The 18,073-nt window shown below is 42.1% G+C and overlaps 1 protein-coding gene across 6 annotated transcripts in view; it reads right to left on the bottom strand.

Moving 5' to 3' along the window:
* Window positions 1-2,240: 2,240 nt before the first annotated feature.
* Window positions 2,241-18,073, bottom strand: part of LOC140212445 (ornithine decarboxylase-like) — a 36,915-nt gene continuing 21,082 nt past the window's right edge. For all 6 annotated transcript variants that reach the window (XM_072283246.1, XM_072283244.1, XM_072283242.1 and 3 more), the window contains 7 exons: window positions 16,577-16,711; window positions 14,984-15,065; window positions 14,190-14,273; window positions 10,404-10,563; window positions 6,675-6,778; window positions 2,639-2,853; window positions 2,241-2,485 (listed from right to left, as the gene is read on the bottom strand). In XM_072283246.1, the coding sequence (XP_072139347.1) occupies window positions 2,416-2,485; window positions 2,639-2,853; window positions 6,675-6,778; window positions 10,404-10,563; window positions 14,190-14,273; window positions 14,984-15,065; window positions 16,577-16,711 (850 nt within the window). In that variant the 3' untranslated portion in view covers window positions 2,241-2,415. The remainder of the gene's footprint in view (window positions 2,486-2,638; window positions 2,854-6,674; window positions 6,779-10,403; window positions 10,564-14,189; window positions 14,274-14,983; window positions 15,066-16,576; window positions 16,712-18,073) is intronic.

Genomic DNA, 18,073 nt, shown 5'->3' with positions numbered 1-18,073 from the left:
TATGACTATGACTATGACTATTTTGCATCAGCCTTCACTTTGGAAGGCACTATCAGTATGCCAGAAATTTGAGATTGTCAAGGGGTAGAAGTGAGTGCAGTTGCTATTACTAAGGAGGAGATGCTTGGGAAGTTGAAAGGTTTGAAGGTAGCTAAGTCACCTGGACCAGCCAAGACTATTCCCCAGGGTTCTGAAAGAAGTAGTTGAAGAGATTGTGGAGGCATTAGTTATGATCTTTCAAGAATCACTAGATTCTGGAATGCTTACAGAGAACTGAAAAACTACAAATGTCACTCCAGTCTTCAAGAAAGGAGAGAGGCAGAGAAAGGAAACTATAGGTCAATTGGCCTGACCTCAGTGGTTGGAAAGACACAAAGTCTATTATTAAGAATGATGTTTCATATACTTGGAGATGCACGATAAAGTAGGCCAATATCCTTATGCTTTTCTTAAGGGGAAGTCTTGCCTAACAATTATGTTGGAATTCTTTGAGGGAATAACTGGCAGGATAGACAAAAGTTGTTTTCTTGGATTTTCATAAGCCCTTTGACAAGATGCCACACGTGAGACTGCTTAACAAGACAAGAGCCCATGGTATTACAGGAAATGTACTGTCACGGATCAAAAATTTGCTCACTGGCAGGAGGAAATGAGTAGGAATAAAGGGGGCCTATTCTGGTTAGCTGCCGGTGACTAGTGGTGCTCCACAGGGGTAGGTATTGGGACCATCTTTCACATTATTTATCAGTGATTTGGATTACATATTGATGGTTTTGTGGCTAAGTTTGCGGGTGATACAAAGATTGGTGCAGGGGCAGTAGTGTTGAGGAAGCAGGGAGTCTGCAGAAGGACTTGGACAGATTGGGAGAATGGACAAAGAAGTGACAGATGGAAATACAGTGCGGGGAAGTTTATGATCCTGCTCTTTTGTAGAAGGAACAGCTTTCTAAGCAGGCAGAAAATTGAAAAATCAGAAGTGCAAAGGGACTTGGTCCTTGGGCAGAATTCCCTAAAGGTTAACTTGCAGGTTGAGTCGGTGGTAAGGAAAACAAATGCAATGTTAGCATTCATTTTGAGTGAACTAGAATATAAGAGCAAGGATGTAGTGCTGAGGCTTATAAGGCATTGGACAGACCACACAAAGTATTCTCAGCAGTTTTGGGCTCCTTATCTAAGAAAAGCTGTGCTGGCATTGGAGAGGGTCCAGAGGAAGTTCAAGAGAATGATTTTGGGAGTAAAGGGGTTAACACGTGAGGAGCATTTGATGGCTCTAGGCCCGTACTTGATGGAGTTTAGAAGATTGGGAGGTGGGTGTGGGATCTCAGTGAAACCTATTGAAATTTGAAAGGCTTAGACATGGTGGATGTGGAAAGGATGTTTCTTTTTGTGGATGAGGCTGGGAAAAGAGGACACAGCTTCAGGGAGACATCCATTTAGAAGAGTGATGAGAAGAAATTTCTTTAGCTAGAGGGTGGAGAATCTATGGAATTCATTGTCTCAGAAGGCTATGGAGGCCAAGTCTTTGAGTATATTTAAAGCAGAGGTTGATAGGCTCTTGGTAAGATGACAAAGGCTACGGGGAGATGGCAGGAGAATGGGGTTGAGAGGGATAATAAACAAACCATGTTCAAACTGCAGAGCAGACTTGATGGGTCGAATGGCTGAGTTCTGCTCCCATTTCTAATGCTCTTATGCTTCACTAAGCAAACAGCAGAATTCAACCATCTGCACATGTAGACGCCCAAAGCAAAGAAGGGGGCACTATTTTCACAGCTCATGATATTGTTTACTTGGTAACCAACCTCCTTACTTGGTTACACTCACAACCAGTCCGTGAAATTTGAGCTGGTTATGGGGTGAGCCATCACACCATCATCTTGGTAAGTGAATTAGGACTGCCGAACACGGTGTTACACAGCTACACTGGAGATAGCACACCTCTCTGTCTTGGTGGGATCGGTTCTTAGCTCCCACTCAGTTACACAGCTATTACTAACGTGACTCAGTAAAAATGTTTAACCATGTGACACTATTGCCATTCTTGCTCTGCGCATACTGTACGTAACGTCTAACTTAATTATTTACACCATTTAGTTTTTATTACATACTACTGCACTGATTTGATTCCTTGATGCATTGAGAATGAATAATGACCGTTTCAAGTGATAAAAATTTATGCTTTTAGAATTGCGCTTATTTTGCCCTCACCTGAGAAATAAATCCTAGGGGAATTTGAAAAGTTGTCATTGTATTGGAAATTTAATGAACAACTTATGGTAAACTAAACACTAAAAGCTTATTAATTTCTAACATAATAGAAATGTGACAGAGCAGTTTAAAATTAACTTGAGAATTCAGAATAGTTCACCATGTTGGTGGTGATTGATGAAAATTATGCTCAGCTTCTCTCAGCAATTAAATCTCTCCTTGGACTTGCTCTTCTGTTGGAAGTTGATTTTCCTGCTTTATCTTCTGGAGAGTTTCCCTTTGTTTGGGAACAAAATGACAAGTTAATTCTTATGTATAGTTGAACAGCTGCGTACAGAGAAAGATGTGTAGAACAAATGTGGGTTGAAATGTAGCACATTGCTGAATCACATTCTCAATTCTAATGGGAAGGAAATTAATTTGTTCCTACCAGCCTTCTCTGGTCATTACAAAGTTTGCAATGGGGCCTTGAAGACTATTGAACTTGTTTGCCATTGTGATCGTGTACGCTCCTTTGGTTTCAAAGAACAGCCAGTCTCCAATTTCCAGCTCAGGCAGCTTGCAGTGATCAATGACATAATCAAAGGAATCACAAGTTGGTCCCCAAAGTTTTGTGTCAAACAGTTGTTGGTCAGGGCTGACTTTCTGCAGGAAGTAAATATCAGATCAGTTGTTAACTTGGACTTCATCAAACATTGCATTGTTGGACAACGTAAATATGTCATCCTATTGTTACCACTTTTATCATTTATTGCTATCAAAATTTTTCAGCTTCTGTAGATTTTTTAAAAAATCTCCTTTAACTTCCACCCTGCCCTTAAATTCACTTGGTGGACTCCTTTCTCAATCTCTCTATCTCCATTTCTGGAGACAAACTGTCGACTGACATCTTTTATAAACCCAAAATAATCTGCAGATGCTGGGATCAAAGCAACACTCACAACACGCTGGAGGAACTCAGCAGGTCGGGCAGCATCCGTGGAAACGATGAGTCGACGTTTTGGGCCGGAACCCTTCGTCAGGACTGAAGAGGGAAAGGGCAGAGGCCCTATCTTTTATAAACTTACTGATTCCCACGGTTATCTTGACCATACCTCTTCCCACCCTATCTCCTGTCAAAACGCTCTTCCCTTTTCTTCGCCTCCACCGCATCTGTTGCCAAGACTTGGCTTTCGGAGATGTCCTCCTTCTTTAAAGGACGGTTTCCCTCCCTCTACTATTGATGCTGCCCTCACCTGCATCTCCTCCATTTCCCGTACATCTTCCCGCTGCCTTAATAGTGATAGAGACTCTCTTATCATTACCTACTATCCCATCAGCCTCCACTTCCAAAACATTATCCTCTGCAACTTCTGCCATCTGCCAATGGATCCTACCACTAAACATTTCTCCTTCCCCCTCTCCCATTCTCCTCTTTCTGTTTCCTCTGCGATTTGCTTGTCCATTTATCCCTCCCCATTAATCTCCCTCCAGGCACTGATCTCTGTGAGAGGCCTAAGTGCTACACCTGTCCATACACCTCCTCCCTCATCTTCGTTCAGGGCCCCAAAATGTTCCTTCCAATGAGGCAACGCTTTTTCTCTACACTGGTGAGACCTGTCGCAAACTGGGGGGCCGCTTTATGGAGCACCTCTGCACCTTCTGCCGCAAGCGGTACTTTACAGTGGCCAAACATTTTAATTCCATTTCTCGTTCCCTTTCCGACATGTTGATCCATGGCTGCTGCTTGTGCCAAGACGAGAGCACCCTCAGGGTTGAGGAGCAGCACCTTATTCTTCATCTGGGTGCCCTCCAACCTTACGGTATGAATGCTAATTTCTCCTTCCAGTGGACAAATTTCCTCCTGACCCCTTTCTCTATTTTCCTTTTTGACCTTTAGCTCTTCTCACCTGCCGCTGGGTTGCCTCCTTCCCCTTCCCCTTTTGTTCACTCTCATCTCCTATCAGATTCTTTCTTCTACAGCCCTTTGCCTGGCTTCACTGATTAACTTCCAGCTCGCCTCTTACCCCTCCATTTTCTGTCCTGAGGAAGGGTCTCAGCCCGAAACGTCGACTGTTAACTCCTTTTCCATAGATGCTGCTTAACCTTATGGAGCAACTTCCCTTTCCCCCTATCTTAGAAGGGATGTACTGATGTTGGAGAGAGTTCAGAGAAGATTGACGAGGATGGTTCCTGGAATGCAGGGGCTAACATGTGAGGAGCGTTTGTTGGCTCTTGAACTGTATTCATTAGAGTATAGAAGAATGAGAGGGGATCTCATAGAAACATTTCGAATGTTGAAAGGGTTGGACAGAGTAGATGTGGAAAGGTTGTTTCTCTTGGTGGGTGAGTCCAGGACAAGAGGCCATAGTCTTAGAATTAGAGGGTACCCAGTTAAAACAGAGATGAGGAGAAATTTTTTTAGCCAGAGGGTCGTGGATTTGTGGAATTCATTGCCACATACAGCTGTGGAGGCCCGATCATTGCGAGTGTTTAAGGAGGAGATTGACAGGTATCTAATGAGTCAGGGTATCAAGGGATATGGGGAAAAAGCTGGAAATTGGAACAAGATGGGTGAATAGTTTAGCTCATGGGGGAGCTGCGGAGCAGACTCGATGGGCCGAATGGCCTACTTCTGCTCCTTTGTCTTGTGATCTTGTGACCTGCTGAGTTCCTCCTGCATTTTGTGTGTGTTTCTGTCCTTTATGTTAATATATAATCAGTCAGATGGCCATTTTAATCATCCTCTTGAAGAATTGCTTATGGGTTCCAATCCTGGACTTGTACCAATAGCCTCTTGTTATATATTGGAAATATTGAGGCAGATCTTCCACTGCACTTTAACTAAAGGTTGCTACCCCCGGGTCATGCTTGTATTGGTAAGGTCTCGGGCATGATCTATAATGGGGAACCCCGAACAATGGTTGCGTGTCCCGCACAACTGAAACAACTGCTGAACCCAATGGTTTTGGCAGCCGGCAGGCTCTTTTCACAAGCCTTCAGTAACTGTTTAAAAATTAGATTTAATTTTACTAACACCACATATCCACTTAAAAATAATTTTCATAATAAATTTTATTGAGAAGACACTTTCCGAACCAGGAACTGAGGAACCTACAGAAGATGATACCTAGCACACTGGACTTGCCATTGCTAGATGGGCACCTACATTGTAGCTTGCACCTGGGATTTTCACAATTCCCCTCACCCCATGCAATCCCGCCCCATCCACGGACTTACCATGAATGTTTTTAAAGAACAAGTTAGGCAGGGAATAAGTAGTATTCCATATTTAAAGGAAGGCTCGGGCACTCTAGGTTTTAGCTGTGCCCACTGCACATGGAGGTAGCAGCCAGATAAAGGATTGTTGACCTGAAACATTTAACTTTATTTCACTCTCCATAATTATCTGATTTGCTGGGTAACTCCAAAGCTTTGTTTCTAAGATTGATTGTTGTTAAACTTTTTCCATTATACATGCATGAATAACTTCATGTGCTATCATCAACAAACATCCCCAATTCCGATCTTAAAATGGAAGGAAAATCAACACAAACACGAGGAAATCTGCAGATGCTGGAATTTCAAGCAACACACATAAAGGTTGCTGGTGAACGCAGCAGGCCAGGCAGCATCTCTAGGAAGGGGTACAGTCGACGTTTCAGGCCGAGACCCTTCGTCAGGACTAACTGAAAGAAGTTGCACTAGCAACTTTTATGTGTGTTGCTTGAAATTCCAGCATCTGCAAATTTCCTCGTGTTTGCGTTTTTAAATTCACTACTGTGAAGCCTCTTCTGGTGGTGCCTACACTGAAGAAGTTTAAATATTGTCTTCGACAGGAGTTCAGTGAAACCATCTCTCACTGCTCCCCATCTGTAATTTCTTCGCCAATCAACTGTCCAGCTCTTGGCTCTATCCCTCCCCCTCCTGTCTTCTGCTATCATTTCAGATCTCCACCTCCCTCTCCCACTTTCAAATCTCTTACTAGCTCTTCTTTCAGTTAGTCTTGACAAAGGGTCTTGGCCCGAAATGTCGACTGTACCTCTTCCAAGAGATGCTGCCTGGCCTGCTGCATTCACCAGCAATTTTTATGTAGGAAAATCAACAGTTAGGTTTACCCTGGATAATGTTTTGAGACTGTAATGTTCCTGCCTTGATGCCATTGCCTTCTGTGTCTCCAGGTCTCTAAGGACCCATTCACCCAATCTCTCTCACCTCTGAAATTAAACTTTGATCCAGGTTTGGACCTAGGCTGTAATAACACAAGGAGCCAATAATCCCTGTGAGACCCATTCTGGACATTATTTGACAGACCATTGGTGAGTTAAGACTGCTCGATAACATCAACAATATGTGTCTTGTTAATGAATGAAAGTAAACCAATAGGGTGGTAGTTTGCTGGGGTAGATTTGGCCTGCCTAGATGATAAGCGTGCTTACAAAAAGACTTAACAGCATTTTTCTTACATTATTTTTGTGAATTCTTACCTTAAATGCTGTTGGTTTTATTGGAGGTTGTTCAGCTTTTAAAGACCCATACCGACCATCATTGATATAGTACATTATGGTTTTCTTAGTCTCAGTCTCATCGTCTAGAAAAGAGAATTAACACATATCCATGTACTGAATTTCAAAGATTAGCTTTGTAACATTAATGTTTAAGAAGGAAAGTAAAGGGCTCGTTCTGCTATCTTTAAAAACATGGCTATCCTGAACCATGAGTAGAGAAAGTATGCAGTGGAACCAGCTTTTTATGCATTTATATCATAAATACAGAAAATATTGTTCTTTGTGGTTGCTAACTCTTTGGAGATAATCTCATATGTTAGGGAAAAACAGCAGACACAATTTTCCTGGTCGCACACGTTCAATTCCCAGTAGGGGCTGTCAGCCAGAAGGATGTTGAAGGGCTGCAACTGCATAGCATTCGTATGTCCACTGCTTTTTCTGAGTGGCTTCCATCACTCAGTTTCCGACCTTGGTGAGTGGATTTCACAAATGTACTTCAATCCATCACCTGAAACAATAGTGGAGGGAGATTCAGTATTGGAATGGGCCCTTCCTGCTCTTTGAGCACCACCGACAACCCGGATTTTAACCCTAACCTCAACACAGGACAGTTTACAATGACCCCTTAACCTGCCCAGTATGTCTTTGGTCCGTGGCAAGAAACTGGAAGACCCAGAGAACACCCACGCATTCCTCAGGGAGGACATACAGAGACTGTGTATAGGGAATGCTGGGATTAAATTCCGAAATCCAATACCTCTCTTGCAACAGCATTGCACAAATTGCTACACTACCATGGTGCCCAATAATCTTGTAGAAAGGGGTATTGGACCAGCAGAATCAAGTTTAATATTGCTAATATACGAGGGGTGATTGATAAGTTCGTGGCCTAGGGTAGGAGTCAATTTTAGAAAACCTAGCACATTTATTTTTCAACATAGTCCCCTCCTAAATTTACACACTTAGTCCAGCGGTCATGGAGCATACGGATCTCAGACCTCCAGAAAGTGTCCACAGCAAGGATGATTGGTAAGTTCGTGGCCTAAGGTAGAAGGAGTCAATTTTAGAAAACGAAGCACATTTATTTTTCAACATAGTCCCCTCCTACATTTACACACTTAGTCCAGTGGTCATGGAGCATACGGATCTTGGACCTCCAGAAAGTGTCCACAGCAGGGATGATTGGTAAGTTTGTGGCCTAAGGTAGAAGGAGATGAGTTATTAACTTCAAACTTTCTGCATAATCATTCAAAGAGTTGAACTGCACGTGCATGTAACAAGAGTTGTATAACTCATCTCCTTCTACCTCAGGCCACAAACTTATCGATCACCCCTGCTGCAGACACTTTCTGGAGGTCCAAGAGCTGTATGCTCCACGACCGCTGGACTAAGTGTGTAAATGAAGGAGGAATATGTTGAAAAATAAATGTGCTAGGTTTTCTAAAATTGACTCTGTCTACCCTAGGCCACAAACTTATCAATCAGCCCTCGTTATGTTGTAAAATTTGCTGTTTTGTGGTAGCTATACAGTGCAATACTGCAAGAAAAGAACAGAAATAGTGAAGTAATACTTCAGGGTTCATTATCCCTTCAGAAATCTTCTGGTGGAGGGGAGGAAGCTGGTCCTAAAACATTGAGTGTGTGTCTTCAGTTTCCCGTTCCTCCTTTCTGATGGTAGTAATGAGGAGAGATCATGTTCTGGGTCGTGGAAGTCCTTAATGATGGATGCCGCCTTTGTGAAGCATTGTCTCTGAAGACCTTGTTGCTTTGGAGCCTAGTGCCCATGATGGAGCTGGATGACTTTACAGCCAGCTTTTACCAAATCTGTGCATTAGTGCCTTCATACCAGACAGTGATGCAGCCAGTCTGAATGCTCTCCATAGTAAATCCGTAGAAATTTGCTGGAGTCTTTGGTGAGGGGGATATAGAGGCTCAGGCTTTGACGCTTATTGATTAGCATTGAGGGGATGATGACATTGAATGCTAAGCTCTAAATGATTTTTTAAAAAAAGCTTGACGTAGTAATTGCTATTGTCCAGGTGGTCCAGAGCCAAGTGGAGAGCCCAGTGAGATTGCATCCACTATAGACCTGTTGTGACTATAGGCAGATTGCAGCAGGCCCAGGTCCTGGCTTGGGCAGGAGCTAACTCTAGCCCTGATCAACTTTCAAAAGCACTTCATCACAATAGATGTGAGTGCAACTGGGTGACAGTCATTGAGACAGCTCAATGACTGTACTGGTATGATTGATGTCCTTTTGAAGCAGATGGGAACATCTGACTGCAAATAAAAAGTTTTCAGGGCTTTTACTGTAAGTACTACATGGAAGTGGGATTAACTGGACACCATCATAGTCACAGTGAGTCCTATGCTGTATGAAACTACAATACCACATGGCTACAAACAGCATCAAAAGCTGGTTTAAACCTAAAAAGAACCCAAGAGTTAACATTCCCAGTGAAAAATCAAAAGCCAATAATGTCAACTCTTCCTTTCTCCACAACTGCTATCTGATCTGTGGAGTATTCCTGACTTTTTCTGATATTTTTTCACAGTCCAGGTAAGTTTAGTCCATACCTAAAATTCACATGAATTAGAGGTTATTGGATACTTCCCTCTAGCAGAATTCAAAGCTCAGCCATCCTAGATGCTTGGGGTCTTTGATGAAGGATGCAGCTTTCCTGTGGTATGGCTCCGTGTAATTACTCAAATGTCATTCATCCTACTAACCTGGGCTGAGAGATGCTCGGCAGACTAAGCATTAGTGATGATCTTTCAACAATCACTAGATTCTGGGAGGATTCTGGAGGAATGGAAAATTGCAAATGTCACTCCACTCTTTAAGGGAGGGAGGCAAAAGAAAGGAAATTATGGGCCATTTAGGCTGACATCAGTGGTTGGGAAGTTGCTGGAATTCGTTAATAAGGATGAGGTTTGGGCATACTTGGAGGTACATGATAAAATAGGCCAAAGTCAACATTGTTTTCTTGGAGTTTTGTCAGCAGTTTTGGGCCCCTGGTTTAAGTAAAAGATATGTGGGATTGGATAGGATCACGAGAATGATCTGGGAATGAGAGAGTTAAGTATGAAGAAGATTTGATGGCTCTGGACTTGTACTTGCTGGAGTTTAGAAGAATGAGGGGATCTCATTGAAACCAATTGAATATTGAAAGGCCTAGGTAAAGTGGATATGGAGAGGATGTTTCCTATAGTGGGGGTGTCTAGGACCAGAAGGCACAGCCTCAGAATAGATGTACGTCCCTTTAGAAAAAAGATGGAGGAAAAAAAATTCTTTACACAAAGGGTGGTGAGTCTCTACAATTCATTGCCACATATATAAGGTTAAGTCATTGAATATATTGCAAGTGGAATTTGATAAGTTCTTCATTAGTAAGGACATTGAAGGTTGTGGAGAGAAGGCAGGAGAATGGTGTTGAGAGGGATAATAAAGAATTCCAGCCATGTTGGAATGGTGGAGCAGACATGATAGGCCAAATAACCAAACTCTTATGGTCTTAAGAAGTGGACCAGGAATTTCAGCCATCTCCATGAAAAATCTTCCATCCTTTGCCTGTGAGGAATACTAAACTTCCCCTGCCACATCTCCTTCTGGTGGTAAAGCACTGGAATATATCACCCATCATTCCGTCATACAGTATTGAGTGCAGAAGATCACTGTAGCTGCTGGGGATTTGTGGAGGATTTTACCATTGGAGTTAGTTGAATCTATAGTAATTTTTCTTCCAACGATATTCGCAACAATTGTAAGCGAAGATGCCACGTAATAACGGCCAGGTTCAGCAATTATATTCACTCCACTTGCTTCAGGAAAGTGAAGCTCCAATGCACGATTGATCACTGCTGCAATCTACAACATGGAAATCAATTAGGTATTACTACCAAATTTTCAGCACTTTATATGCAGTGGATTCTGGTTAAATGGGGCAGCTGTTTATTTGGGACAATTCTCAAAGAACAAAAATTAATTGAGAAAATAACTGAGATTCGCTTTGATAATTTGGGACATTCTGCCGCTTAATTGGAACAGCAGACTGTTGCCGAACAGATTCTAACTAGCATCAGTTTCATGCACTTGTGTGGCCATTGGACACTACACTGTGCTTACAGCGAACAATTTTCAAATAGCATCAGTTGTGTGTGTTTGTGTTCAAAAAGCAGTGATTTTTAAGAAATAAGCAGTAAGACGATTTTGCTCACTACTTGAACATTACAATGAAAATTAAGATTTGGAGGAAGAAATAGTTTCTAACTAGTGTCAATTGTGTGCATTTGTGTGGTTGTTAAAAACTACACCGTGCTTAGAGTCAACAGTTTTGAAACAGCCTCAGATGCATTTGCATATATTATGTTGTTCATTTTAGGCTGACTGATGCTGAATTGAATAGCAGTGATTTTTGTCACTACTTCATGCAGGAAGGCAATGAAAGCAGTCCATTATCTGCACGGGGTGTCTGCACTGATTTTATTCATTTACAGTGTATCAAAAGAACACAGAAGTGTACACTAGATTAATTCCTCCGTCGATAACAATTAGGAACTAACATGTAGTGTTATAGTACTGTAGTGATATTGTAGTGTTCTAACTTGTTCTGTATTTCATTTACATACGTAATTCGCGGGAGGAGAGAGAGCAGTGTGCCATCTGTGCGCAGCCCTCCGGTGAAAAATGATATCGTATCTGTTAAATAGGGGCTGTGGCCAATTCTGATTTGATGGAGACGGATGTGAAAGCACAGAGGAACATCTGGAGAAATTTCTGAAACACTCGTTCGCTGCTGTCGTCACTGCGCGGTGGGGAATCTTCCGGAGGGAAGGCCTCAAAATCCCCAGCTTTGCCTGCTTTTGGCGACCGAGATTGAGGTCGAATCGTTCGGACAGAGATGGCGCTTGGTACTCGTTGTCGGAGAGCTGATTTGGAGGCTCGAAGTTTTCGGATGACTCAGAGACGGATTGTGGTCGGGCATGGTAGGGAGGGTTTTTCTTTCTTCTCCCATCTGCGTGAGATGTGGGACATTTGAGAGAGTTTGAACTTTTTACTGTGCTCATGGACTTCTTCATCAAGTTATGGTATTATTGCAGTGTTGTAACTATATGGTATAATTATGTGGTTTTGTCAGTTTTTTCAGTCTTGGTCTGTCCTGTGTTTTGTGATAACACACCGGAGGAAATATCGTAACATTTCTTAATGTATGCATTACTAAATGACAATAAAAGAGGACTGTGTGTCTTCATAACCGAAAAAAAAATCTAGAAATTTTGTTACTCTGTTAAACAGTAGTTTATCTTTTTTAAACTATTTCCACAAAACATCCGCTAATTGGGGCAGCCCCTTAATTGGGCCAAAATGTACTGGTCTTGATATGTCCCAATTAACCAGAATCCACTGTAGTCACAAATGAATTTGTACGAAAAGCACACATACTGAATTTATATCAAGCAACGAGGTGTTCAAATCGAGATTCCCTTACTAACTCTCCTAAGTCAATTCTTCAGCTCCCTTCTGGCTACCTTATAACTCTCAAGAGCTCTATCTGGTTCTTGCTTCCTGAACTTTAAGTACACTTCTTTCTTCTTCTTGACTAAGTATTCTACATCCATTGTCAGCAATGATCCCTTCACCTTACTGTCCTTTCCCTACCTCAGTGGGACAAATCTAACCAGAACCACTATGAAAGTGCTCCCTAAACAACCTCCACATTTCTGTGTGTGTCACCCTGAGTACATCTATTCCCAATTTGCGCACTCAAGTTATTACCGAATAGCATCATTATGCGCCCTCCCTCAATTAAATACTTTCCAAACCGTCTGCTCTTATCCCTGTCCAAGGCCATCAGGAAGTTGTCGTCGCTCTCTAAAATGATCACCCACCAAGAGATCTGTCACCTGACCAGGTCATCGGCTAGTAGTGGGTCCAGTTTGGCCTCTCCTTTCTTTAGCCTGTCCACATACTGTATCAGGAATCCTTCCTGCAAACGCATAACAAATTCTTCCCCATCTAAACCTTTTGTACTAAGGAGGTGCCAATCATTATTAGGGAAGTTAATAATATTGATCATTATATCCATGCAACAACCCTGTTATTTTTGTACCTTTCCAAAATGTGTGTACCAATCTGATCCTCAGTGTCTCTATTGTTATTTGGGGAAGTCTACAGAATACTCCCAACAGAGTGATTACTGCCTTTGTTTCTGACTTCCACCCACACAGACTCAGTAGAAAATCCCTCCACGGCAACCTCCCTTTCTGCAGCTGTGATACTATCTCTGATTAGCAATGTCTATTCCTCTACCTATTTTACCCCCCGGTCACTTTGAAATATCTAAATCCTTGAACATCCAGCAGCCATTCCTGCCCTTGGGGCAGCCAAGACTCTGTAATGGCCACAATGTCATAGTTCTATGTACTGGTCCATGCTCTATTTTTATCACCTTTGTTCCTGATACTTCTTGCATTAGACACCTTTCAACCCATGCAACTGACTGCAATTATGCCCTATCCACTGCCAATTGTTTCTCAATCTCTACACGTAGCATCCACCTGCCCACCAACAGCACCATCCTCTGACTTAGCACTCTGGCTCTCATCCCTCTGCCAACCCAGTATGAACTCCTTCTCCAACATTTCTAACAAACCTGTCCCCAAGGATGTTTGTCAGATGTCAGCGTTCAGGTGTAACCTGCCCCTTTTGTACAGATCATGCCTTCCCCAGAAGAGATCCCAGTAATCCCCAAACGTGAAACCCTGCCCCCTACACCAATTCTTCAGTCAGACATTTAACTGCCAGATCATCCTATTCATACCCCCCTCAATGGCGACTAGCACAGACAGAAATTGAGAGAGTACTGCTTTGAGCTCTGCTTTTTATACCTCCTGCTTCACGTGACAAGTAAGTTTATCAGTTACTAAAATGGGCAGACCAGTGGTAGATGAAATTTAATGCTGCTAAGTGCAAGATGATGCACTTTGCGGCTGTCACAATGATTGGTGGGACCTTTAGAAGTATTGAGGAACAGGAGAACCTTGGTGTACAAGTGCTAGGATCCCTTAAGGCGGTAGTGGAGGTAAATGGAGCGGTGAAGAAGGAATACAGAGTACTTTCTTTTATTAATTATGGTATAAAATCGTACAGCTTTTTACTGTTCTGGTTGCCACACAACATGAAGACTTGACTGAACTGGAGAGGATATGATTTACCAGGATATTATCTGGAATGGGTGCCAAAATTACGACATGAGACCAAACAGTTGAGTTTTATTGTCTTATTCACTTTCTTACATGAAAGGATTAAAGAGCAAACATATAATTTAACACAGTGATACTGTTATACCTGCAAAATAACTAGAAACCTGTCTGCTCTTTTTTCGACTCCGAAAACTCTCAAGCCCATATTTTATATGTAAAATGCATACAGTAGGTATACCTATTTGAATATCAATTGATCATCAAATGTTACTTTAATGCATAACATGTTACCTCCTGAAATGTAATCTTGCCATCCTCAGAACCAGGAAAACCACCACCAATATCGAGCAAGTTCATATGAAATCCAAGGCTCATCTGGAGAAGATGTGTAAAAGATCTAATATTTGCATAATATTGTTGTCTCATTACCAGCAAGCACTTTCCATGCAAACCTTGTCACTTTCTGTTACCGTCTTGTGCATTCATACAAAAGCATCACTGACACCAAAGGACATCCCAAACTTTAGGTTTTAGTTTGTCACCACTGCACCATTAATCAGATTCAAATAGGCCCAAATGTACTTTTTTCCATAGATGCTGCCTGGCCTGCTGAGTTCCTCCAGAATTTTGTGTGTTGTTCTTAACTGTCTCAATATGCCTAAAAAAACCTGTTATCGTTGCCTTTTATTCTAATGGGAACATACAAACTCTGTACTCTCAATATTTCACCTCTGAAGCCCTCCCAACCATCTTAATGCTTACGAAGCATCCCTTTGGCAAAAATAATCTCTCAATCCACACCTGCATGTTGTTCCTTTTTGATGCCATCAAAAATGGCTTTCCTCCAGTTTTGAATCTCAACCAGAGGACCAGTTCTATCCTTCTCTATAGCTATCTTGAAACTAATCTAATTATGTTTACTAGATCCGAAGTGTTCCCCTACACACACTTCTGTCACCTGCCCTTTCTCATTCCCAAATAGATTGTGTAATTCATACTGTAATTAACTCATCATACCTGAAACTTTCATTGTTATGACTGAAAATTTCTATTATTCAATATATAAAACTTCAAAAGAAACATACCCCGATATCAAAAACTATGCGCGAATCTGCTATGGCCTCAGCAAATGCCTGTGGTTCAGTACAGCCACTTCCAACATGAAAGCTGGTTAAAGAAGAGTCATTAGATTAGAATTCAACTGATATTTTTAAGAATATTTAAGGAAAATTTATTTATTTCTCTTACCTGCTAGTTCAGCACTTTGTTAAAACTCAACCATTGTCCGTTACATTTCTAATACAGGGAATGATGAGGCCAAAAACGATTTGGGTTTTTGGACATGGATCAGCCAAAAGTACTTTTCAAAATCTGTATTTTTTGTGTTTACACTCTAATAATAGTGTAATTTATATTGGTAGATGTCATCATTACACAACATGTTCACTTTGGAACTGCCGTGATTCCCTTGCACATGTTTTTGCCGTTGCCATGGTCACAGAGAGTGACACAGCCTTGACATGTTTGTAAATAAACTATTGAATAAAAGTTGCAAGCAACACACATCAAAGTTGCTGGTGAACGCAGCAGGCCAGGCAGCATCTCTAGGAAGAGGTACAGTCGACGTTTCGGGCCGAGACCCTTCATCAGGACTAACTGAAAGAAGAGCTAGTAAGAGATTTGAAAGTGGGAGGGGGAGGGGGAGGGATGGAGCCAAGAGCTGGACAGGTGATTGGCAAAAGGGATATGAGAGGATCATGGGACAGGAGGCCCAAGGAGAAGGAAAAGGTGGGGGGGAACCAGAGGAAGGGCAAGGGGTATAGTGAGAGGGACAGAGGGAGAAAAAGGAAAGAGAGAGAGAAAGAATGTGTGTATATAAATAAATAACAGATGGGGTACCAGGGGGAGGTGGGGTATCAGGTTGGAGGCTATCCAGACGGAATATAAGGTGTTGTTCCTCCAACCTGAGTGTGTTTCATCTTTACAGTAGAGGAGGCTGTGGATAGACATGTCAGAATGGGAATGGGATGAGGAATTAAAATGTGTGGCCACTGGGAGATCCACATCCCATTCCCATTCTGATATGTCTACCCACGGCCTCCTCTACTGTAAAGTTGAAGCCACACTCAGGTTGGAGGAACAACACCTTATATTCCGTCTGGGTAGCCTCCAACCTGATGGCATGAACATTGACTTCTCTAACTTCCGCTAATGCCCCACCTCCACCTCGTACCCCATCCATTATTTAAATACACACATTCTTTCTCTCTCTCTGTCCCTGTGACTATACCCCTTACCCATCCTCTGGGTTTTTCCCCCCTCCCCCTTTTCTTTCTCCCTAGGCCTCCTGTCCCATGATCCTTTCGTATCCCTTTTGCCAATCACCTGTCCAGCTCTTGGCTCCATCCCTCCCCCTCCTGTCTTCTCCTATCATTTTGGATCTCCCCCTCCGCCTCCCACTTTCAAATCTCCTACTAGCTCTTCCTTCAGTTAGTCCTGATGAAGGGTATCGGCCCGAAATGTCGACTGTACCTCTTCCTAGAGATGCTGCCTGGCGTGCTGCATTCACCAGCAACTTCGATGTGTGTTGCTTGAATTTCCAGCATCTGCAGATTTCCTCGTGTTTACAAATAAAAGTTGCAAACTTTGTTTCAGAAAGTAACACTTTTTTTTCTTACCTTACACCAATGATGTCCACACACAAAGCCTTTGCACATTCCATCAGCTGTCTGCACTCTTTTAAAGTTGCTCCAAACTTCGTACTTAAGGGTAAGAAGGACTTGGCATCATTTGTAACAATGCGAAGAACCATTCTGTGAAGATAGCAACATTCGGAAGACAGGTGTGACGGCTGAAAAGTCAGAGGGAGTTTACCATTTTTGTTTGTTCAGTAGACAATTAGTAAACAGGCTTGAGGGTCAGCAATGGAAAGAGTAAGCAGTTTCAAATCTCAGGACCTCTGGGACCAAACATATTAATGCAATCACAAAGAAGGCACATCCCAAAGAATCTTGCCAACTCCTACAAATGTACTTTGGAGAGTATTATGACTGGTTGCATCAACGTCTGGTATAGAGTCTCCAATGCACAGATTCGCAAGAGTGTGCAGTTAGTTACAGACTCAGCGAATTCCATCTCGGGCACAAGTTTCCCCACCATCAAGGGCATCTTCAAAAGGTGGTGCCTTAAGAAGGAGTGTAAGATTGAAGGCCCTCACCATCTGGGACATGCTCTATTCTCATTACTACCATCAGGGAGGAGGTACTGTAGCCTGAAGACTCTCACTCAACATTGTAAGAATAGCTTCTCCTCTGCTATCAGATTTCTGAAGGGTCCATGAACACTACCTTGCTGATCCTCTTTTACACTCTTCAGTTATCTCTTTGTTTATTTAATAACGTAATTTATATTATTTTTTCATGTGTTGCACCATACTGCTGCAACAAAATCATATATTGAATTATATATATGTCAGTGATAATAAAGTTGATTCTCAGATTTTGTTTTTGGCTTGTCCCAATATTATCCTTCTGGAAATAGTGTAGCTATTCTGCTGCCTGGGATCACCAGTTACTTGCACACTTGTTTCTGTTATCCAGTGTGCAGTCTCCAACAATTCCTATATGCAATGCCCTGGCTGATACATGGGTGTTACTCTGGTTGGCAATCAGTGGTGAGCGATGTGCCACAGCTCAGTGCTGGGCCTGCAATTGTTCACGATAAGATGAAGAGTGACATAGTTAATTCAGAAACAAAGGTTCTGAACTTAAAGAAGGGTAACTTTGAAGGTATGAGACGTGAATTAGCTAAGATAGACTGGCAAATGATACTTAAAGGGTTGACGGTGGATATGCAATGGCAAGCATTTAAAGATCGCATGGATGAACTACAACAATAGTTTGGCAAAAGAATAAACCAGGGAAGGTAGTGCACCCGTGGCTGACAAGGGAAATTAGGGATAGTATCAATTCCAAAGAAGGAACGTACAAATTAGCCAGAAAAAGTGGCACACCTGAGGACTGGGAGAAATTCAGAGTCCAGCAGAGGAGGACAAAGGGCTTAATTAGGAAAGGGAAGAAAGATTATGAGAGAAAGCTGGCAGGGAACATAAAAACTGACTGTAAAAGCTTTTATAGATATGTGAAAAGAAAAAGATTGGTTAAGACAAATATAGG

This window comes from Mobula birostris, chromosome 19 (assembly GCF_030028105.1).
Source record: "Mobula birostris isolate sMobBir1 chromosome 19, sMobBir1.hap1, whole genome shotgun sequence".
Taxonomy (NCBI): Eukaryota; Metazoa; Chordata; class Chondrichthyes; order Myliobatiformes; family Myliobatidae; genus Mobula; species Mobula birostris.
Note: the sequence above shows the minus strand (reverse complement) of the source record. Positions and strands in the feature narration are given on the sequence as shown.